The sequence below is a fragment of the Fragaria vesca genome, linkage group LG6 (assembly GCF_000184155.1).
Source record: "Fragaria vesca subsp. vesca linkage group LG6, FraVesHawaii_1.0, whole genome shotgun sequence".
NCBI classification, from domain to species: Eukaryota; Viridiplantae; Streptophyta; class Magnoliopsida; order Rosales; family Rosaceae; genus Fragaria; species Fragaria vesca.
Genome location: NC_020496.1, coordinates 18,913,064 through 18,929,208, shown reverse-complemented (window position 1 = coordinate 18,929,208; position 16,145 = coordinate 18,913,064). Strand labels below are relative to the sequence as shown.

Genomic DNA, 16,145 nt, shown 5'->3' with positions numbered 1-16,145 from the left:
GGTATCTGGGACCCATGGGTACACATAGTGTTGTGGTAGGTCATGAGAGGTATTTTATTAAATATCTGGGACTCATGGGTACATCTCTTGGGTAATGTGTTTGATGTGTGGTTTGAATTTATTGATCTAATCTCTCTTGTGAATATTGGATGTGATAAATGTTGTGTTGTTTTTTAGTTTACTCATACAAGCTTTTTAGCTTACCGGGTTTGTTGTTTACAACCCGGCGCACCATTTCTTGGTGTAGGGGTTAGACCTGCAGGTGAGGATCAACAGGGTTGAGATGGAGGCGTAGTGGCAGGTTTTTTGTTGTTGTTGGGTTTTGAGTGTGTCTTTGTATATTCTTTTTATATACATTGGGATAGGAATTATTAAACTCATGTGTGCATTCCCTTTCTTGTTCTCAAGTTATGTAAATAAGGAAATGTAATATTTAACTCAATTTGGAGTTGTATGTAAATTTACATTTCGCATTGAGTTTATTTTCCTTGATTTTTGTTGAAACAGGTTTTGGGATATTAATATTTTAGGATATATCATGCCAAAATTTTTAAAATTTATCTTTCGAAAATTGGGGCGTGACACCGACATTAAGAAATTAGTGATAGGAAATTTATAGTTTTCCCCTAGGTGTCGTTACTAAGAAGAGTGTTAAATAGCAACAAGCGCACGTGACATATGGTCCACTATTATACAAATATTGTTCCAACTTATCCATCCGTGAGGTGTTCGTTTTAATCACTAAAGGACTCAATACAATTAGATATGATTAGCCCATTTATAAGTTATATTTTATTTGTTACTTTTTAATGTAAAATCTATTCTATCCAACATGCTCCCCTTATTTGCTGCCTACCTTTTTTAGGTTTACACGTAAAATTCATTTAATCCAATTCGTACCCAACACAATCGAGTCAATATATAATCCAAGACCCACAACAGACGTTTGGTTTACCAAACGAAGCTTTCTGATGGCAATATGAGAAACCCAAATTTGAGAAAATTACAATTGGATATGCAATTAAAGAGGAACCCGCTCAGATACCATGTTAAACGGCGACAAGCGTGGCCTGTGGTCCACCATTGTTCCAACTTAGTTATCGTGAGCAACAAGATATGATACAACCACTCATAAGTTATATTTTATATGTTATTATTATGATGTGAGCTCTTTTCTTCTCCAACAAAAAGAGTATCAGTCTTTTCAGTGAGATTGCAGATATGAGATAAGGTCAACTGGAGATCAACAACGTGCCAAGGAAGCAGACACTACAAAACTAGTAAATATACCTTTATTTAATTAGGGCTTTTATTTTTATTTTTTTATTTTTTAAGGGCTAAAAGACCGTCCTCATGCCTTTACCATTAACGAAATCGCCGAATACAAAGAGGGGACATAAAACCTAAATCCCATAATGCATAAACATCCTGAAATAATATTAGGAGTTAATTAAGGCTTTTATGGTAAATAGTAAAAGTTTATTTCTTTGACCATTGAAGAAGTTGCTTATGAGACTCATTTTTTTGTTATTATAACAAAAATAACCATGGGCAATCTGATATGTTGATGGTGGATCATTTTTACAAACTTTCATGTCTTTCTCATTTCTTGCCACTCAACAATAGTGAGTCTCAACTCTACTCTAAACTCTTTGTCTAATTTAAAATAAAAAGTTTAGTTTATTTGTTTTTTTCTTTCTTTTTTCAACTCAAACAAATAATGAAGCATGTCCCTCTCATTGGAGATCTGTTCAAATGATGAAAATCCTTGCTTCCTTCTGCATCGTCCTCTCCTCTATGGGTTGTCAATTTCCATTTTTTTTTTTTGGTTAAAAGGGTGCCTAAAAGGCACAGACAAAAAAAAAAAAAAAACTAAATGCTAAAACAATTGCCAGTTCTTCTGGTCGATTTCATTTTTCCCATCCAAGTAAAATGTTTTTCACACAATTGGAAACTAATACAAAGTAGAAAAATACGGTACGGTTACACTTGGTACCCAAACTCCCATGGCCCGAGTATGGTCCCACCCAGTCAGCGTCTCCCAGCACACGACTCCTGTGACTCTGTGAGTCCTTTGACCCCTTGCTCACTTACAAAAAAAAAAAAAAAGAGCCCCACCATTCCAGCCAGCCTTGTCAGCTACAGCTACTGTACCAAATTCACTTTCTCTCTCTAAAGCCCCCTTTCTTCTTTCTCTCTCTACAACTATAGGTGCTGCTGGTGCGTATAACTATGCACATGAGAGATTACGAGAGAGAGAGAAAGCCGAGCCGAGCAGAGCAGAGCAGAGGAGCCTTTCTCACTCTCTCTCTAATAAAAAGTTGGATTGAGAAATGCTGTTTGCTTTAGATGAAGTCCATCGCTTCCAAGGCAAGCAAGAAAAGCTGAATTGATTTCATTACCCTACAAAAAAAGAAGGAAAGCTCAGATATCTCTCTCTCTAGTCTCTATCTCTTACTCAAGTACTCGCTGCGTCTCTCAGATCCGATAAGATCAGCTCGCGCATTGCTTCGTTTGGTTCGCGCAATGCTCCTCCGATTCTGACTACAGGTAACGCTTTTGTGCTTATTCTTCGTTTATGGCGGTGTTTTGGTTCGGAAATTGAAGCTTTGATTAGTATAAGGCTGTGTGGAATTGAATGGGCTACTATTTCTCTATGTGCTTTAGTATCGTAGCAGTTGATTAGGAAGGCTTAGTTTGCTGCAATCTGTGACTAGTTTTACTGCATTCTGAGAAAATAAGTTCAGCAGAGTAGCGTGAAATTTCGAGGTTTATAGTTGGGCATATTGTTTAGTTTCGAAAAATATATGAGGTAGGATTAGTGTTGAACTTTTATTTTCTTTTTGCTAGCGAAAGTATAGGCGAGTTTGCTTTCCTGCATTTGCTTTTGAGCAAAGAAGCCTAAAACCCTTGCTCAGAGGTTGAAAGTGTTGGCCGGTTGATGCTGAGGTGGAATTTGTTCTCATAGCGCTGAAGGATTAGTGTCCAGTGGTAATGGCATCGAAGCATGGATCGCGAGCAAAAAAATTAGGTTCGGGCAGCTCAAGAGCCGCAAATTCTCCTTCATCTTCAACTACATCTTCTTCGAAACAATATTTGGAAACATCTATTGAAGGTCAGAGCTCTCCTGCATCTTCTTCGGCTCGAAGTAAGCCACAGTACTTTTACTCAGAAAGTGTGCCGCAAGATGCGGAAAGGTCCAAGGAAAATGTCACGGTGACGGTCCGCTTTCGTCCACTCAGGTGCATTTCGTTATTATGAGTGATACTTCACTTGTGAAGTTTCATGAATACTCATTAATGTGGCTGTTGTGTATGTCTGGTGTAGTCCGCGGGAAATTCGCCAAGGAGAAGAAATTGCATGGTATGCAGATGGAGACACTATTCTGCGGAATGAGCATAATCCATCAATAGCTTATGCATACGGTATACTATCTACTTTCTTGTACTTATATTCTCTAATTTGCTTAACTAGTGTGGAGGAGAACTTAGTAAACCAAAGCTTAATGTGTGTGTAGTTCTATTATGAGTTAAATGTGACTTCTATGTTGTTAACCTGGATGTGAATGGTGGAAATTGCAACGAGTTAATGCTCAGTGCGCCCGTCAGCTGTATATTTTTATAAGCAACGTGCACTTCGTAAAGAATAACTCTATAAAAGAGCGCTGTTATCTAGTCTATATCAGAAAGGCCTTTACTAGAGAACAACTCACAATGTGCATGTCTTCTGCAGATCAAAAGGAAATGCAGAATAGTCTTACTTTTGATTTTCTTCTTACTTTTTGTCCCACTTTTCTCTTTATTCTGTGCTTTCTGTGCTGCTAGATCGGGTATTCGGCCCTACAACCACAACACGCCATGTCTATGATGTTGCTGCTCAGCATGTTGTTAGTGGCGCCATGGAAGGAGTCAACGGTAAAGAGCCTAGACTGTGGCTTGATCAACTTTAATTTCTGTGTTTGCAGTATGATTATATGTCTTAGGAATGAGATCTGGTATTATTGTGTGCCTGTTCCCGACCTGATTCAGTTCTCTTTATGGCTACATTTCTCATAATTGTGGGATAAATTGGATAATAACAGCAAACATCTAAAAGACAGTTCTGCAGTCATAAATGATTATGTATTTTATAAAGATTGTATTCTAAGAGTGTTCCTTTCTTATTGAGTGAACCGCATGTGCTTTTATTTTAATTTTATTTTATTGCATTTTTTATTTTTATTTTCGCAATTTTTTTTTACCTACATTCTCAAAGTAATCAGAACACCTAACATTTAGTCATTCATGTAACCATTTGAACTTTTCATCTATATTCATCTATATATTTTCACCAAATATGTCTTCATGAAATTGAAAGATGTGATATAAGTCATATAACCCCTACATAGTACATACATGAAGCCATAAACTGTGCACCTGTTATCAATACCTAATTTATGTCATATGATGATCTTTACCTCAATCACTTGCTCAGCAGCATCCTGAGGACTTTCAGCTTTAATCCCACATTCTTATTGACTGGGTTGTGGGACCTTGCTGCATTTTTAATGTTCTGTTGCTGAAGTATAGTTGCAATGGGTGAATAGTGAATGAGGGTAAGGAAGTCTTGGGACTTGATGGTTTGTTGCATGTGGAAAGGCTGAAACCATTAGTTCTGGGTGAACCCTAGAAACCATAAGCTTATCAGTCCTTCCCCATTGCAAATTTGACTTGAGAACCTACAAGGATCTACAACAACTTCTCAGTTCTACCATTAGTTTTCATTCCTAGGCAACTGATGTTTTCCCTCTCAAGACTGACAAATTGTAACTACAGAGTAACCTGGGCATTCAGGTTGTTTGATTAGGCAAAGGCTAATTGCTCTACCAATTGAACTTATAGGCATTTTGCAGGAATTATAGTATAGTTCTTGGTAATTGGATATTTTTAAATTTCATAAGTGATATAATCCAACGTATATTTATTTACTCTATGATTTCCTGCCACAACAGGTACAATTTTCGCGTATGGGGTCACCAGCAGCGGAAAGACCCACACAATGCATGTGAGATAAAATTGTTTATGCTCATCATCTTTTTATACGCAGTATTAATGGTTGATATGCATCGAGCTATTCTGTTTCCTCATAGTTTCTCTTTAAAGTAATATGCATTGCGGGATTAGATACTAATTAGGTGGGATCCAAAATGATTATCAATGTGATTTTGTTCGTCCAACTAATTCAGGGTGATCAAAGGTCGCCTGGAATTATACCACTGGCTGTGAAAGATGCGTTTAGCATCATCCAAGAGGTACATTTTAAATGATACTATTTTCTTGTAACTATTCTCCGCAGAGAAGATACTCATTACAGTTTTTTTATTTTTTATTTTCCTATTCCAGACTCCAAACCGAGAGTATCTTCTTCGTGTGTCATATTTGGAGATCTATAATGAGGTAACATTTTTTGCCTTCTCATATCCCTCTGGTTTATTGTGATAGATATGATTATATGTATGTTGGTGGTCGGAGACCTATCAAAAGTTACAGAGTTCTGGAATGCTCAACTTTTTACTTGCTTTGGTTGCACCTTTTAATTTAATTTACTATCCTTTAAGGTTTGTTTCATTCCAGGTTGTTAATGACTTGTTGAATCCAGCAGGACAGAATTTACGAATTAGAGAGGATGCCCAGGTGCTTTCTTCATTTGATCTTTGTTTTGACATGACCATCTTCATTCATTACTATTCTAAGTTTGTTGATAGTTTATATTCTTCTAAATGCTTCTGTCACATGATTGATAATATATTTTTACATGATCTGATGAATATGATATCCATGGTGAGTTGGAGATGAAATCTGAGGAATATTAAGGGGGTGGAAGTGGACAGTCTTTGGGTTTGAGTGTATTGCCTTATTGGTCTGCATTATGGCTATTTCAAGAACTTTTCCATCTCGTATAGAGTCCTAGAATGTATAGTGAGGCTGACTTTTGTTTTCTAATTGTTAGTATTTGTGTTGTTTTATCTTACTTTTTCGCTTTTGTTCTCAGCCCTAGGCTGTTGATTCATAGTCCACTCCTGTGTGGTTCCTATATTTTTTAAATAAAATCTAAGTCTCCTCTGAAAAAAGCAAAAATGTCCCTTGAATAATAAGTTCGTTCAGGAAGCTGGTGAAGATTGAGGATAGAGAAGCTTTTCTGTGGTACTCGCCATTCTGTTTTACGTTTTGTTTTTATTCTCTCATTAGTTGTGTATTCTTACCCTCCTAGTTTGTAGTCCACTGGACCTCTCAATTCTTCTTGATTAGCTATATGTTTGTCTTTTCTTCAGCCTTCAATATTGTGAGAACCTTGCTTTCGCATGGCATTATGTTTCTTCTTAGCTTACTCGTGGAATCATTTGTTACCTAGATGTAAATGTAGAAATGGCCATGACTAATTAAAAAATAAAAGTGGCCGTGAATATGGACCAGAGAGCCGATGTAATATGTAATGGACTTTATAGCACAAGGCTCAATGTGGTGGTTCTTTGTAAGACAAGCTAATCGATGTGACGGTGTGGCCAAGCCAATAGTCTGTAGTGGATGAACTTTTGTTATGTATCTCTGTCATTATTCGATCATCATCTATGGCAAAAACTGTTCCGCAACCCTATCAAAAACATGTACAATTACCTTTCTCGGTTGAGGTGTTTCTGCTTTCCCTATCCTCTGTTGAGTTCCACTGGGTTACTGTGGAAAAGTTGTTAAAATCTTAGTGGTAGGTGAACTTTGTGATTTCAATTGTGAATGTAAAGTGAATCAATCAGATATTTAGATAATAATTTGCAGCCTTTCAGGACAGTTTGAGGCATGCCTTTGGTGAAGGTATGGTCCAATTGATTGGTCGTGACACTATTAGTACCTTAGAACTTTCTACTCCTTTTTGGGGCCATGGCTAGGGCGCCGGTGTCAACTTAACACCTATGGCCAAGCTTGGCTGCAAGAACTCTCATTCACTCAGAGCTTAAGAACTCATCTTGTCAGTTTACGTGTACGATCTGATCTCTTCTTGGAGCTTAAGCTTGCCTTAGCAAAAAGAACCGTGAAGCTTAAAGCTTGTTGGGCTGCATAAAAATTTAAAAACTTTGCTGATGTACTGAACATAATTATATAACCATGTTTTGGGAAGTGGTCGTATTGAAAGTTGATTTTCACAGAAAATTATGTACCTTTTAATTGTAAAAGTTTTTGAAGCTTACTACTTACTATTTTGGCAGTGCAAAGGGTTTTTCTCATTAGTGATTGGAACATACGTCGTCCAATTGTACACATAGATGGGTTATGGGTATGGTGTACAATTTATTGACAGCTCTAATGGCTGAAGACACCACAAAATATTTATCATTATGTGTTGAGTCTGTTGAGTTTAGATTCTTGACGTCACAAAATATTTATCATTATATTTTGTGTCAAGTCTGTTGAGTTTAGATTCTTGACGTAAGATTATCTAAGCTGGCTTCTAGATGTTAAAATCTCTTATAGCTAAATTGATGGATGTAGGGCACCTTTGTTGAAGGAATAAAGGAAGAAGTGGTACTATCCCCAGCTCATGCCCTGTCACTTATAGCAGCTGGAGAAGGTAAAAGAACATAAATCACAATTTGTGACTATGGTTTAGTTGTTTAAATACTGCATTTTGTTTGTTTTTCTATCTGATAGTTGAATTGATCAGAACTGTTTTTTTATTTATATATTTATTACTTTTCAGTTCCACTGATCCTTACTAACTTACTCTGATAGCCAGTTTTATTGTTCATGTACTCTTTAATGTGTGTGTTCAAATAACTAAATTCTCAAAGGCAGAAGGATGGAGGTAGCAAAGGAAGATAAGACAAAACATAACATAGTAAATTGCTGATGGAACAGATATTTAGTTTCAAAAGGTTCACCTATTCTAGGGTAACAGCATTTTCACTGAAGAATGTGATAATAATGGAGGATTATATGGTCCTAAGAATGTAGGGTAACAACCTTCTCACTGAAGAGTGTGATGATAATGGAGGATTATATGATCCTCTGGATTTGTATGGCATATTTATGATGAAGATGATGTTCAAATAGAACATATTTGATAAACAAAAGATGATTGTATATGGAAACAAAAGAAAATTTTGTAAAGTTAATTCATTGTGTAGTAGAAATAATTGTAGACGAACTAAATTGCAACTTTTGTTTTATGTTGCCAAGCTACTATCATTCACTGTCGGAGTGTAATATAGATAATTGAAACTTGGGGTTAGACTGTCATTGCATGTTTGGGGAGGAATAGATGGACGTAGCTGGGAGATGCTTTTTTTGGTTATGAACCTAAAAAGTTGTAGGTCACCATTAGGTATTTTACCATTGGCCAAGGCTCACTATATAAAGAATAAATATATAAGTAGAGATAAATAATAATGTTATTAAGATAGAGTTGTTTCAGACACTAATTTTGTAATTTGTTCAGTTGACCAGATGATAATGGGGGTGTTTATTTTTATTTTTATCCCTCCTGTTGCTTTCATGAAATGTTGATTTACTTTGTGATCAAGTCTTATTGGTTGCCAACAACAGAGCACAGGCATGTTGGATCAACAAATTTCAATTTACTCAGTAGCAGGAGCCATACTATATTTACACTGGTAATTTCTCTATCCTCATAAAACATGTTGTTCTTTTTACCCCTTCAATTTTTCTAGTTTTGATGGCCTTTGATATATTTGTATGGGTATGTGATCAGACAATAGAGAGTAGCCCGTGCGGGGAAAATAGTGAAGGTGAAGCTGTAAATCTATCGCAGTTGGTAAGTATTAAACACTAAGGACTGATACTTATACCTTTAACTTTTAGTTCGACTTGTTTACTATCGTTCTTGGTTACAATTGGAATCTATTCAGCCTTTATATATGTTCTTTTCAATATTGAATATTTGCTTACGACTCTTTTTATTATATGCAGAACCTCATTGATCTTGCTGGTTCTGAGAGCTCAAAAGCTGAAACTACTGGTGTTAGACGAAAAGAAGGATCCTATATAAATAAGAGTCTGCTAACTCTAGGAACTGTGAGGCCTCAAGTGTTGTTTTATACCAATAAATTTGAAACACCGTGTTAGATCAATAGATTGTCCCTTGTGCACTTTCAATCCTTGATTATTGTACAAGATGTAGTTGACTTGGGATATTAATTTCTGTCATGTAGGTTATATCAAAGTTGACGGATGGGAGGGCTACTCATATACCATACAGGGATTCTAAATTGACCCGACTTCTTCAATCTTCATTAAGCGGTCAAGGGCGTGTCTCTGTATGGTTCCCCCTATCTATATAAAACCTACATGTGTTATATTATCATTTCAAGTTTTCAGTTACTTCTGGTGCAGAAAGTTTTGTATTAGTTAATTAGTTTACTTTTATTGTCCTAAATTACCAGCTCATCTGCACTGTAACTCCTTCATCAAGCAATTCTGAAGAGACTCATAATACATTGAAGTTTGCACACCGAGCAAAGCATATTGAAATTCAAGCATCACAAAATAAGGTGTTTTCTCTAAAACTATTGACATCATCATTATTTATGTATTAACTTTTATTATTATTTACCATTGATAGAAGTTTCTTATCTGACATAATTTTATTGAACCTGCAGATTATTGATGAGAAGTCACTTATCAAGAAATATCAAAATGAGATTCGGAATTTAAAGGAAGAGTTAGAACAGTTGAAGAAGGGTATAGTTACAGTTCCTCAACTAAAAGAGGCTGGCGAAAATGATATTCTGCTTTTAAAACAAAAGGTGCATTTCAGTTCCTCTACTGGGTTGGTCTCGGGTTACTGACTGCCACAATTCTGATATTCTGTTATACAACTCTTGGTCATATGAATGAAATACTAAACCATCATTACAAATTTACAAGTGGTTTGTGATCCGCATGAAAAAATACAGGAATATTATACCCCCACCAAATTATTTCTTTTTTATTTTTCTTTTTGTGTTTTTGAAAGGAAACAGCTTTTTATTGAAACAAAAAGCGATGTACAAGGAGGCGGAGGAGTCCGCTTTAGATAGCTAAAGAGGGCAGCTAGGGATAAAGGCTTAGCAGTCCATATATCAAACACAGTTTTGAGATGTTTCTTTTCTTTTCTTCTAAAGTTCACTTAGATTCCGTATTGTTGGGTCCAGCGAAGAGGAATGTTAAGCCAGAATGAAACCTCTGGTAGATATCAAAAGACAAAATTTCCATTCAATTGATGCGGAATTCGGTTTAGTAAACGCTATTCTATTCATTAGCCGTATTTAAGGGTTTCCAATCCACACAGAACAACAATAATGTTACTTTTATCAAACCTTTAAATCAAATATAGTTTGAGATTTTTTGTTCTTGAAGTTTACTTAGGTAATTGTTGTTAGTTTCTCATATTGTTGGTTCCATTTATCTTGAGCCCTAGCCTTTATAAAGGGAGTGATTCCTCTGGCATATAACTGAAAGACAAAAGTTTATCAAACTGATTTAGAATTCTTTCTAGTAAAAGCTGTTCTATTTATACATGGTATATTTCTGAAATGTCAAAGTTGTGTGACTTGAACCATCTTTGCTGTGATGTAATGTGTAAAGTTAGAAGATGGCAAATCCAAACTACAATCAAGATTGGAACAAGAGGAAGAAGCCAAAGCTGCTTTGTTAGGAAGAATCCAAAGGTTGACAAAGTTGATTTTGGTCTCCACAAAAGCAACACAGCCATCAAGGTTTCCTCACCGACCTAGTCTTAGAAGACGACATTCCTTTGGGGAAGAGGAGGTTGGACTGTGTTTCCCTTTATACTCTGTCTGAGGACTATATAGTTGCTATTGTGTTTTCTTTTTCCTTTTTCTTTTAAGGATTTCAAATTGTTCACTCTATTTGATATGATTATTCTAATTATATCAGCTTGCATATCTACCATACAAAAGGAGGGACTTGATTTTAGAGGATGAGAACATTGACTTGTTTGTTCCTCCTCTTGAGGGGAATACTGAAACTACTGATGATACACTGAAGGACGAGAAGAAGACTCGGAAGCATGGACTGTTAAACTGGTTAAAGCTACGGGTATGTCCCATTTGGTCTGTTAGAATTCTATGGTCCATTCCTAAGGTTGACATTAGAAATTTATATAATGTTGCTTATCAAATCACCACTAGAACAGCAAATATGGAATTTTGTCTGGGTTTCATCTCTTTCTTGCGCCAACAATTTTATTCAGTGTGATGTGAATCTTGTGGTATCTGCTTTCTTCTTTTTCCCAATGAGAATAGTCGGTAACTAATAAAACATAGAGTTGCCTTAGTTTGGAGTAAGGTATGATACAATAACAGGAAATTTTGGTAAGCTGGGGCCTCTTGATGCTTTCTTAACCTTCAGATTGATGCATGAAGTAGTTTATCTAGAGATCAAACTTGTGCTATGTTGAGGCCGACAGCCCTAGATATTAATCACTGCATCAGACTTTCATTTTTGTATTCTCTATAGACTTATATTCCATGTTTTGCATCCCTGATCAGAAACGTGATAGTGGTGGTGGGACATTGACAAGCACTAGTGATAAATCGAGTGGAATGAAATCTACTAGTACACCATCAACACCTCAAGCAGAAAACAGTAATTTTCATGCAGAATCGAGGCTTTCCCATTCTGTACTTACAGAGAGCTCTCCATCTGCTGATCTTTTAACTGATGCTATAGAGGATACAGTGGTTCCTCAGGATAAATTCGTGGGACAAGAGACACCTATGGTATGTAATCCTTTTTGCTGCAGTGCTACCTTCTATATGTGCCAGTATAAAAATTTATGTTTTATTATGCCTGAGCACTCATATGGCATGGGCATTAAGAGAAAAAATTGATACTAAAGTTGCCCCAGATGTTTGGTACATCTGGTAGGGCGGATGCTTCTGCCAAACTGGTAGCAACATAGTTCCTGGTTAAGAATAAAGGCAAGGGAACTCTTGCCGATCAACCAACACTCTGGCAAAAGAGATATAGAAAGCAAGTTTTTTGCATTCTCAGCTCCTAGGCCTTCAAATTCCCTGGGCAGGTGAAAGAGGACAATAATCTTGAAATCTTTCGGAATTCATGGGAATGAAAACTAAAGCAACTTGGAATCAGTCATAGAGATGTTAGTTGTTTCACTTGATTGGCAAATAACCAAGGATAGTTTTGTAATGTAGTTGTTATATAGGGTTTTACTTATATTAGGATTATTGTATTAGTGGTTTTGATTTATTCTTCATATAATAGAATAGAAGTATGGATATATTAATGTCAGCTTTGAAGTTGTGCTGCCATGTATAATTGGTAGGACTGAAAGACAAATAAACAAAGAGAAAAAGAGTTGAATTCTCAGCATGTTCGTGTAATGTGCTTGGAAATGAATACTATTCCTTCCCCTTCCCAAAGGAGTTTACCGTGTCTTCTTTTCATCTCATGAAAGTATCAAATTTCCTTTCTGTAAAACATTTGATGATCAAATTACATAATAGATACTCATATGTATAGCCCCAATGATTGAACTTTTGTATCTCAACTTTGCTTATTTTTGTCTTGATTAAATCGGCAGACCAGCATAAAATCAGTTGATCAGATCGATCTATTAAGAGAGCAGCAAAAAATCTTGTCTGGAGAGGTAGCACTCCATTCAAGCGCACTGAAGCGGCTGTCTGAGGAGGTGGCAAGAAACCCCCAGGACGGATCAAATGTAATTGTCTTACTTCCTTATCATCTGAAATTCTAATATGTTGGTGATTTTCATTTGACCCCAAAAAAGAATGTTGCTGATTTTTGTGAGACCTTCAATTTCATGGTTATTCTGTAATGAAGCTGGAGATGCAGAAGTTAAAAGATGAAATCAAGGCGAAGAATGAACAAATAGCTCTGCTGGAAAAGAAAATTGCCGATTTGTTGATTGTTTCACCCACCAAATTGGATCAAATGGAAATATCCCAAGTAAGTTTTGATTTCCTTATCATGCAAATTTGTGTTGCTATTCCAAGAAAGAATATTTTGACGTTGGAGTACTACAAAGATTACTGTTGGTTTTGGTCACTGCGCATAATGATATGTGTTCTGTTTTTGTTTAATTCAACTTAGTACGTTGTGGTTTATGTCTGCAGTCTATTGCTGAAGTGGTGGCTCAATTGAATGAGAAGTCCTTCGAACTCGAGGTGATAAATACTTTGCTACATTTTTATCTGAATGAACTAGAATAAATCGCATAATTATAATTTATTTAAAAAAAAATTATAGCCAACTAAAATATCACTTTTGTATTTTGGTTAAGTAAGGAGGATAGCGATCCCATGTTTAAAACTTGGTCTTTAATGAATCAAAGGTGGACCTTATGCATATAAAGAAGTCAATGACCGTACAACCTATGTTGAATTTGATTCTATAAAGCATGATTATTGTTGTTACATGTTTTGTTTTCTAAAATCTATTCAATGGCCCAGTGGACTTATATCATTTGACCCTCCAAAAGACCCATTGACAACTGGTCTTAGACTCACTTTCAATATCTCTGTCGGTGTTACTTCTGTTTCTATTTTACATGTTTCTGGAATTTAAAAAATTGCTCAAAAATCAAAGTAATGCAAAAGGTAAAGGTTGTTTATTTTATAGCACTTATAGTTCCAGTGTCGAGTGTTGTATCATTATTTTTATTCCAGGTTAAAGCTGCTGATAATCGTATAATTCAAGAGCAGCTAGAACAAAAGGTACATGAACTATTTAAATATTTCTTATTATTTCATCTTGAATGGAGACTTTGGAGTTCAAGGTGACATATGACTTTATTTGATGTCGTTATCAGATCCACGAATGCAAAGAATTGCAGGAAACAGTTGCCTCCATGAAGCAGCAGCTCTCTGAGGCACTGGAGTTCAGAAATTTGAGTCTAATAATTGGTTCACAAACTGACTCAAGAAGCTTGCATGAGCATGAGGAAGAGAATGGAGTGTTGAATCACACAAATGAAATTTTCCTTACAGATAAGCAGGTTTTCCTCCTCTTGTGGTCTGAGTATTTATAATATGCGTATTCAAACTTTCCCAACATAATATTTATGTATAGTATATAGTGGAAATTACTCAAACTAGTCATGATGCAAGTCCTCCAAATAATTGTGATGATACATGCAGAATCTACTTTCAAATCTATCAAGCCAAATACATATTGATTCTTGCTCTTCTCTTTAATTAGGCGCTTGAGATTGAGGAATTGAAGCAGAAGGTGGCTGAAATGGCGGAGTCAAAAGAACAGTTAGAACTTCGGAACCAGAAACTGGTGGAGGAAAGTTCATATGCCAAAGGCTTGGCCTCAGCTGCTGCTGTTGAGCTCAAGGCATTATCAGAGGAAGTTTCCAAACTGATGAACCATAATGAGAGGCTAGCTGCCGAGCTGGCCGCATCTAAGAATTCCCCCAACCAGCGTCGAAGTGGTAGCACACTCCGGAATGGTCGAAGAGAGACTCACATCAAACAGAATGACCACAGTGGGCCAGTCTCAGAAATGAAGAGAGAACTGGCCATGAGTAAGGAGAGAGAGCTTTCCTATGAGGCCGCTCTAACGGAGAAGGATAAAAGAGAGGCTGAGCTTCAAAGAAGAGTCGAGGAATCCAAGCAAAGAGAAGCATACTTGGAAAACGAACTCGCTAACATGTGGGTTCTTGTGGCAAAGTTGAAAAAATCTCATGGAGCTGAAAGTAATGATGCTTCTGATTCAACAAGAGAGACTAGACTAACTAATGGCTTGGGGGGATGGTAGTTGGGGTTGAACAGGAATAAACCTTCAGGTGAGATTGGTTTGTGAGAGAGGTGTAAAGATGTGTGTTTTGTCTTGCGATGGTTCTTGTTTGTGTATAATACAAAATTAGGCTCCTCTTTTCCTTCTGGGGAACGCTTTCTTGTTTGTTTATAATCAATTAGGATTTTTTTTTCTTTCTTTTTTCAGAGCTATTCAGATGTGTTCTCCAACTCATTCTCAAAAAAAAAAAAAAAAAAAAAAAAAAAAAAAAAAAAAGAATGTATTCTCCAAGTCTGGTTTCCAGGTTCAATTTTGCATGTTGACATTTATAAATACAAAATTAGGCTAGTGTCATGTGGTATAGCATTATTCCGGTTCCAGGATTCAAACCTGGAGGAAACGTTTCCATACATTGCTAAAAGAAGTTTAAAAAACAGAAGCTAAACTCAACCCCTAGAAATTGCCCACACGTCAAAATGAAACGCTGGACAGCTAAAACCAAGAAAGTCAATCTGCTACAAAACATTTGGTGCCAGCGGCACTCAAACCAAGGTGGTATTCTGAAGCATTGTGCTACGCTAGATTGTTGTAAAAACTAAGACCTCCAGGGTCTAGATTTAAACGTGAATGGTAATAATACATTCCAAAGCTAGAGTCAAGATTCAGCTCTGAATGGTAATGATAATTTCCAAAGTTAGAGTACTATGACAGGTGACCTCTTATGATGACCTCGTATTGTGATCGCTCTTTTTTGTATTTGTGGAGACTCGATAATACTTCAAGATTTTTTCTAGATATTTATTGTAATATAGGCTCTATGTTCTCTCTATTATTCAACAGTTTCATTAATAAAGTTTTCAGTTAGCCGCACAAGCCTTTTATTTTTATTTAAAAAAAAAAAAAAACAGAGCAATGTACGTGCTCCACCGGATTGGGTTACAATCCAACAATTAAGGTTATAAAGAATGGGATAAAAAGCCAAAAATTATTAAAAGGGACTCTTTATCCAAAAATAGTTCCCCGCATAGATAATGAAATTTTCCGAAGAGCAAGTTGAAACAAGATTTTAAATCGTTAAAACATAGAATGGAGGTGTATTAAGTGAGGGAAGTCGATCTAGCTCCATATTACCAACTCGAAGCTTTGTCCTATGCTTCTAGGCGTTGCTTGAGTCCTCAATTCCTCATGGAAGCACTCGAAGATGATAAATGTCACACGAAAATCTATTATGATCACAATTCAGTAAGTACTAAATGATTAAAAAAAGATGGCCCTAGAAGCCATCTCAGGGGATCAATATCTCGATCGACATACTTTCTTCAACTTTAGAGATATATATTATGAAGTTATATATATATATATATATATATA

At 36.2% G+C, this 16,145-nt stretch overlaps 1 protein-coding gene across 1 annotated transcript; it reads left to right on the top strand.

The window, feature by feature from the left end:
- The first annotated feature begins 2,257 nt into the window (after positions 1-2,257).
- LOC101309174 lies at positions 2,258-15,012 on the top strand. The gene is made up of 24 exons (XM_004303295.1): positions 2,258-2,550; positions 2,851-3,242; positions 3,328-3,425; positions 3,825-3,914; positions 4,991-5,043; positions 5,225-5,290; positions 5,382-5,435; positions 5,613-5,672; positions 7,521-7,599; positions 8,574-8,641; positions 8,740-8,802; positions 8,958-9,062; positions 9,200-9,304; positions 9,431-9,538; positions 9,647-9,793; positions 10,614-10,796; positions 10,926-11,087; positions 11,540-11,770; positions 12,595-12,732; positions 12,855-12,980; positions 13,148-13,198; positions 13,700-13,747; positions 13,843-14,028; positions 14,232-15,012. Exons 2-24 carry the CDS (start codon positions 2,995-2,997, stop codon positions 14,793-14,795), a joined length of 3,033 nt encoding a protein of 1,010 aa, XP_004303343.1. The 5' UTR covers positions 2,258-2,550; positions 2,851-2,994; the 3' UTR covers positions 14,796-15,012.
- Positions 15,013-16,145: the final 1,133 nt, after the last annotated feature.

What these genes read in the sequence shown, in the direction of transcription:
- LOC101309174 (XM_004303295.1), top strand. Translation starts at nt 2,995, where the DNA reads ATGGCATCGAAGCATGGATCGCGAGCAAAAAAATTAGGTTCGGGCAGC. An exon ending in GTCCGCTTTCGTCCACTCAG is followed by an intron (nt 3,243 to 3,327) that starts GTGCATTTCGTT and finishes TGTCTGGTGTAG; the next exon opens with TCCGCGGGAAATTCGCCAAG. An exon ending in TTTTCCTTACAGATAAGCAG is followed by an intron (nt 14,029 to 14,231) that starts GTTTTCCTCCTC and finishes CTCTTTAATTAG; the next exon opens with GCGCTTGAGATTGAGGAATT.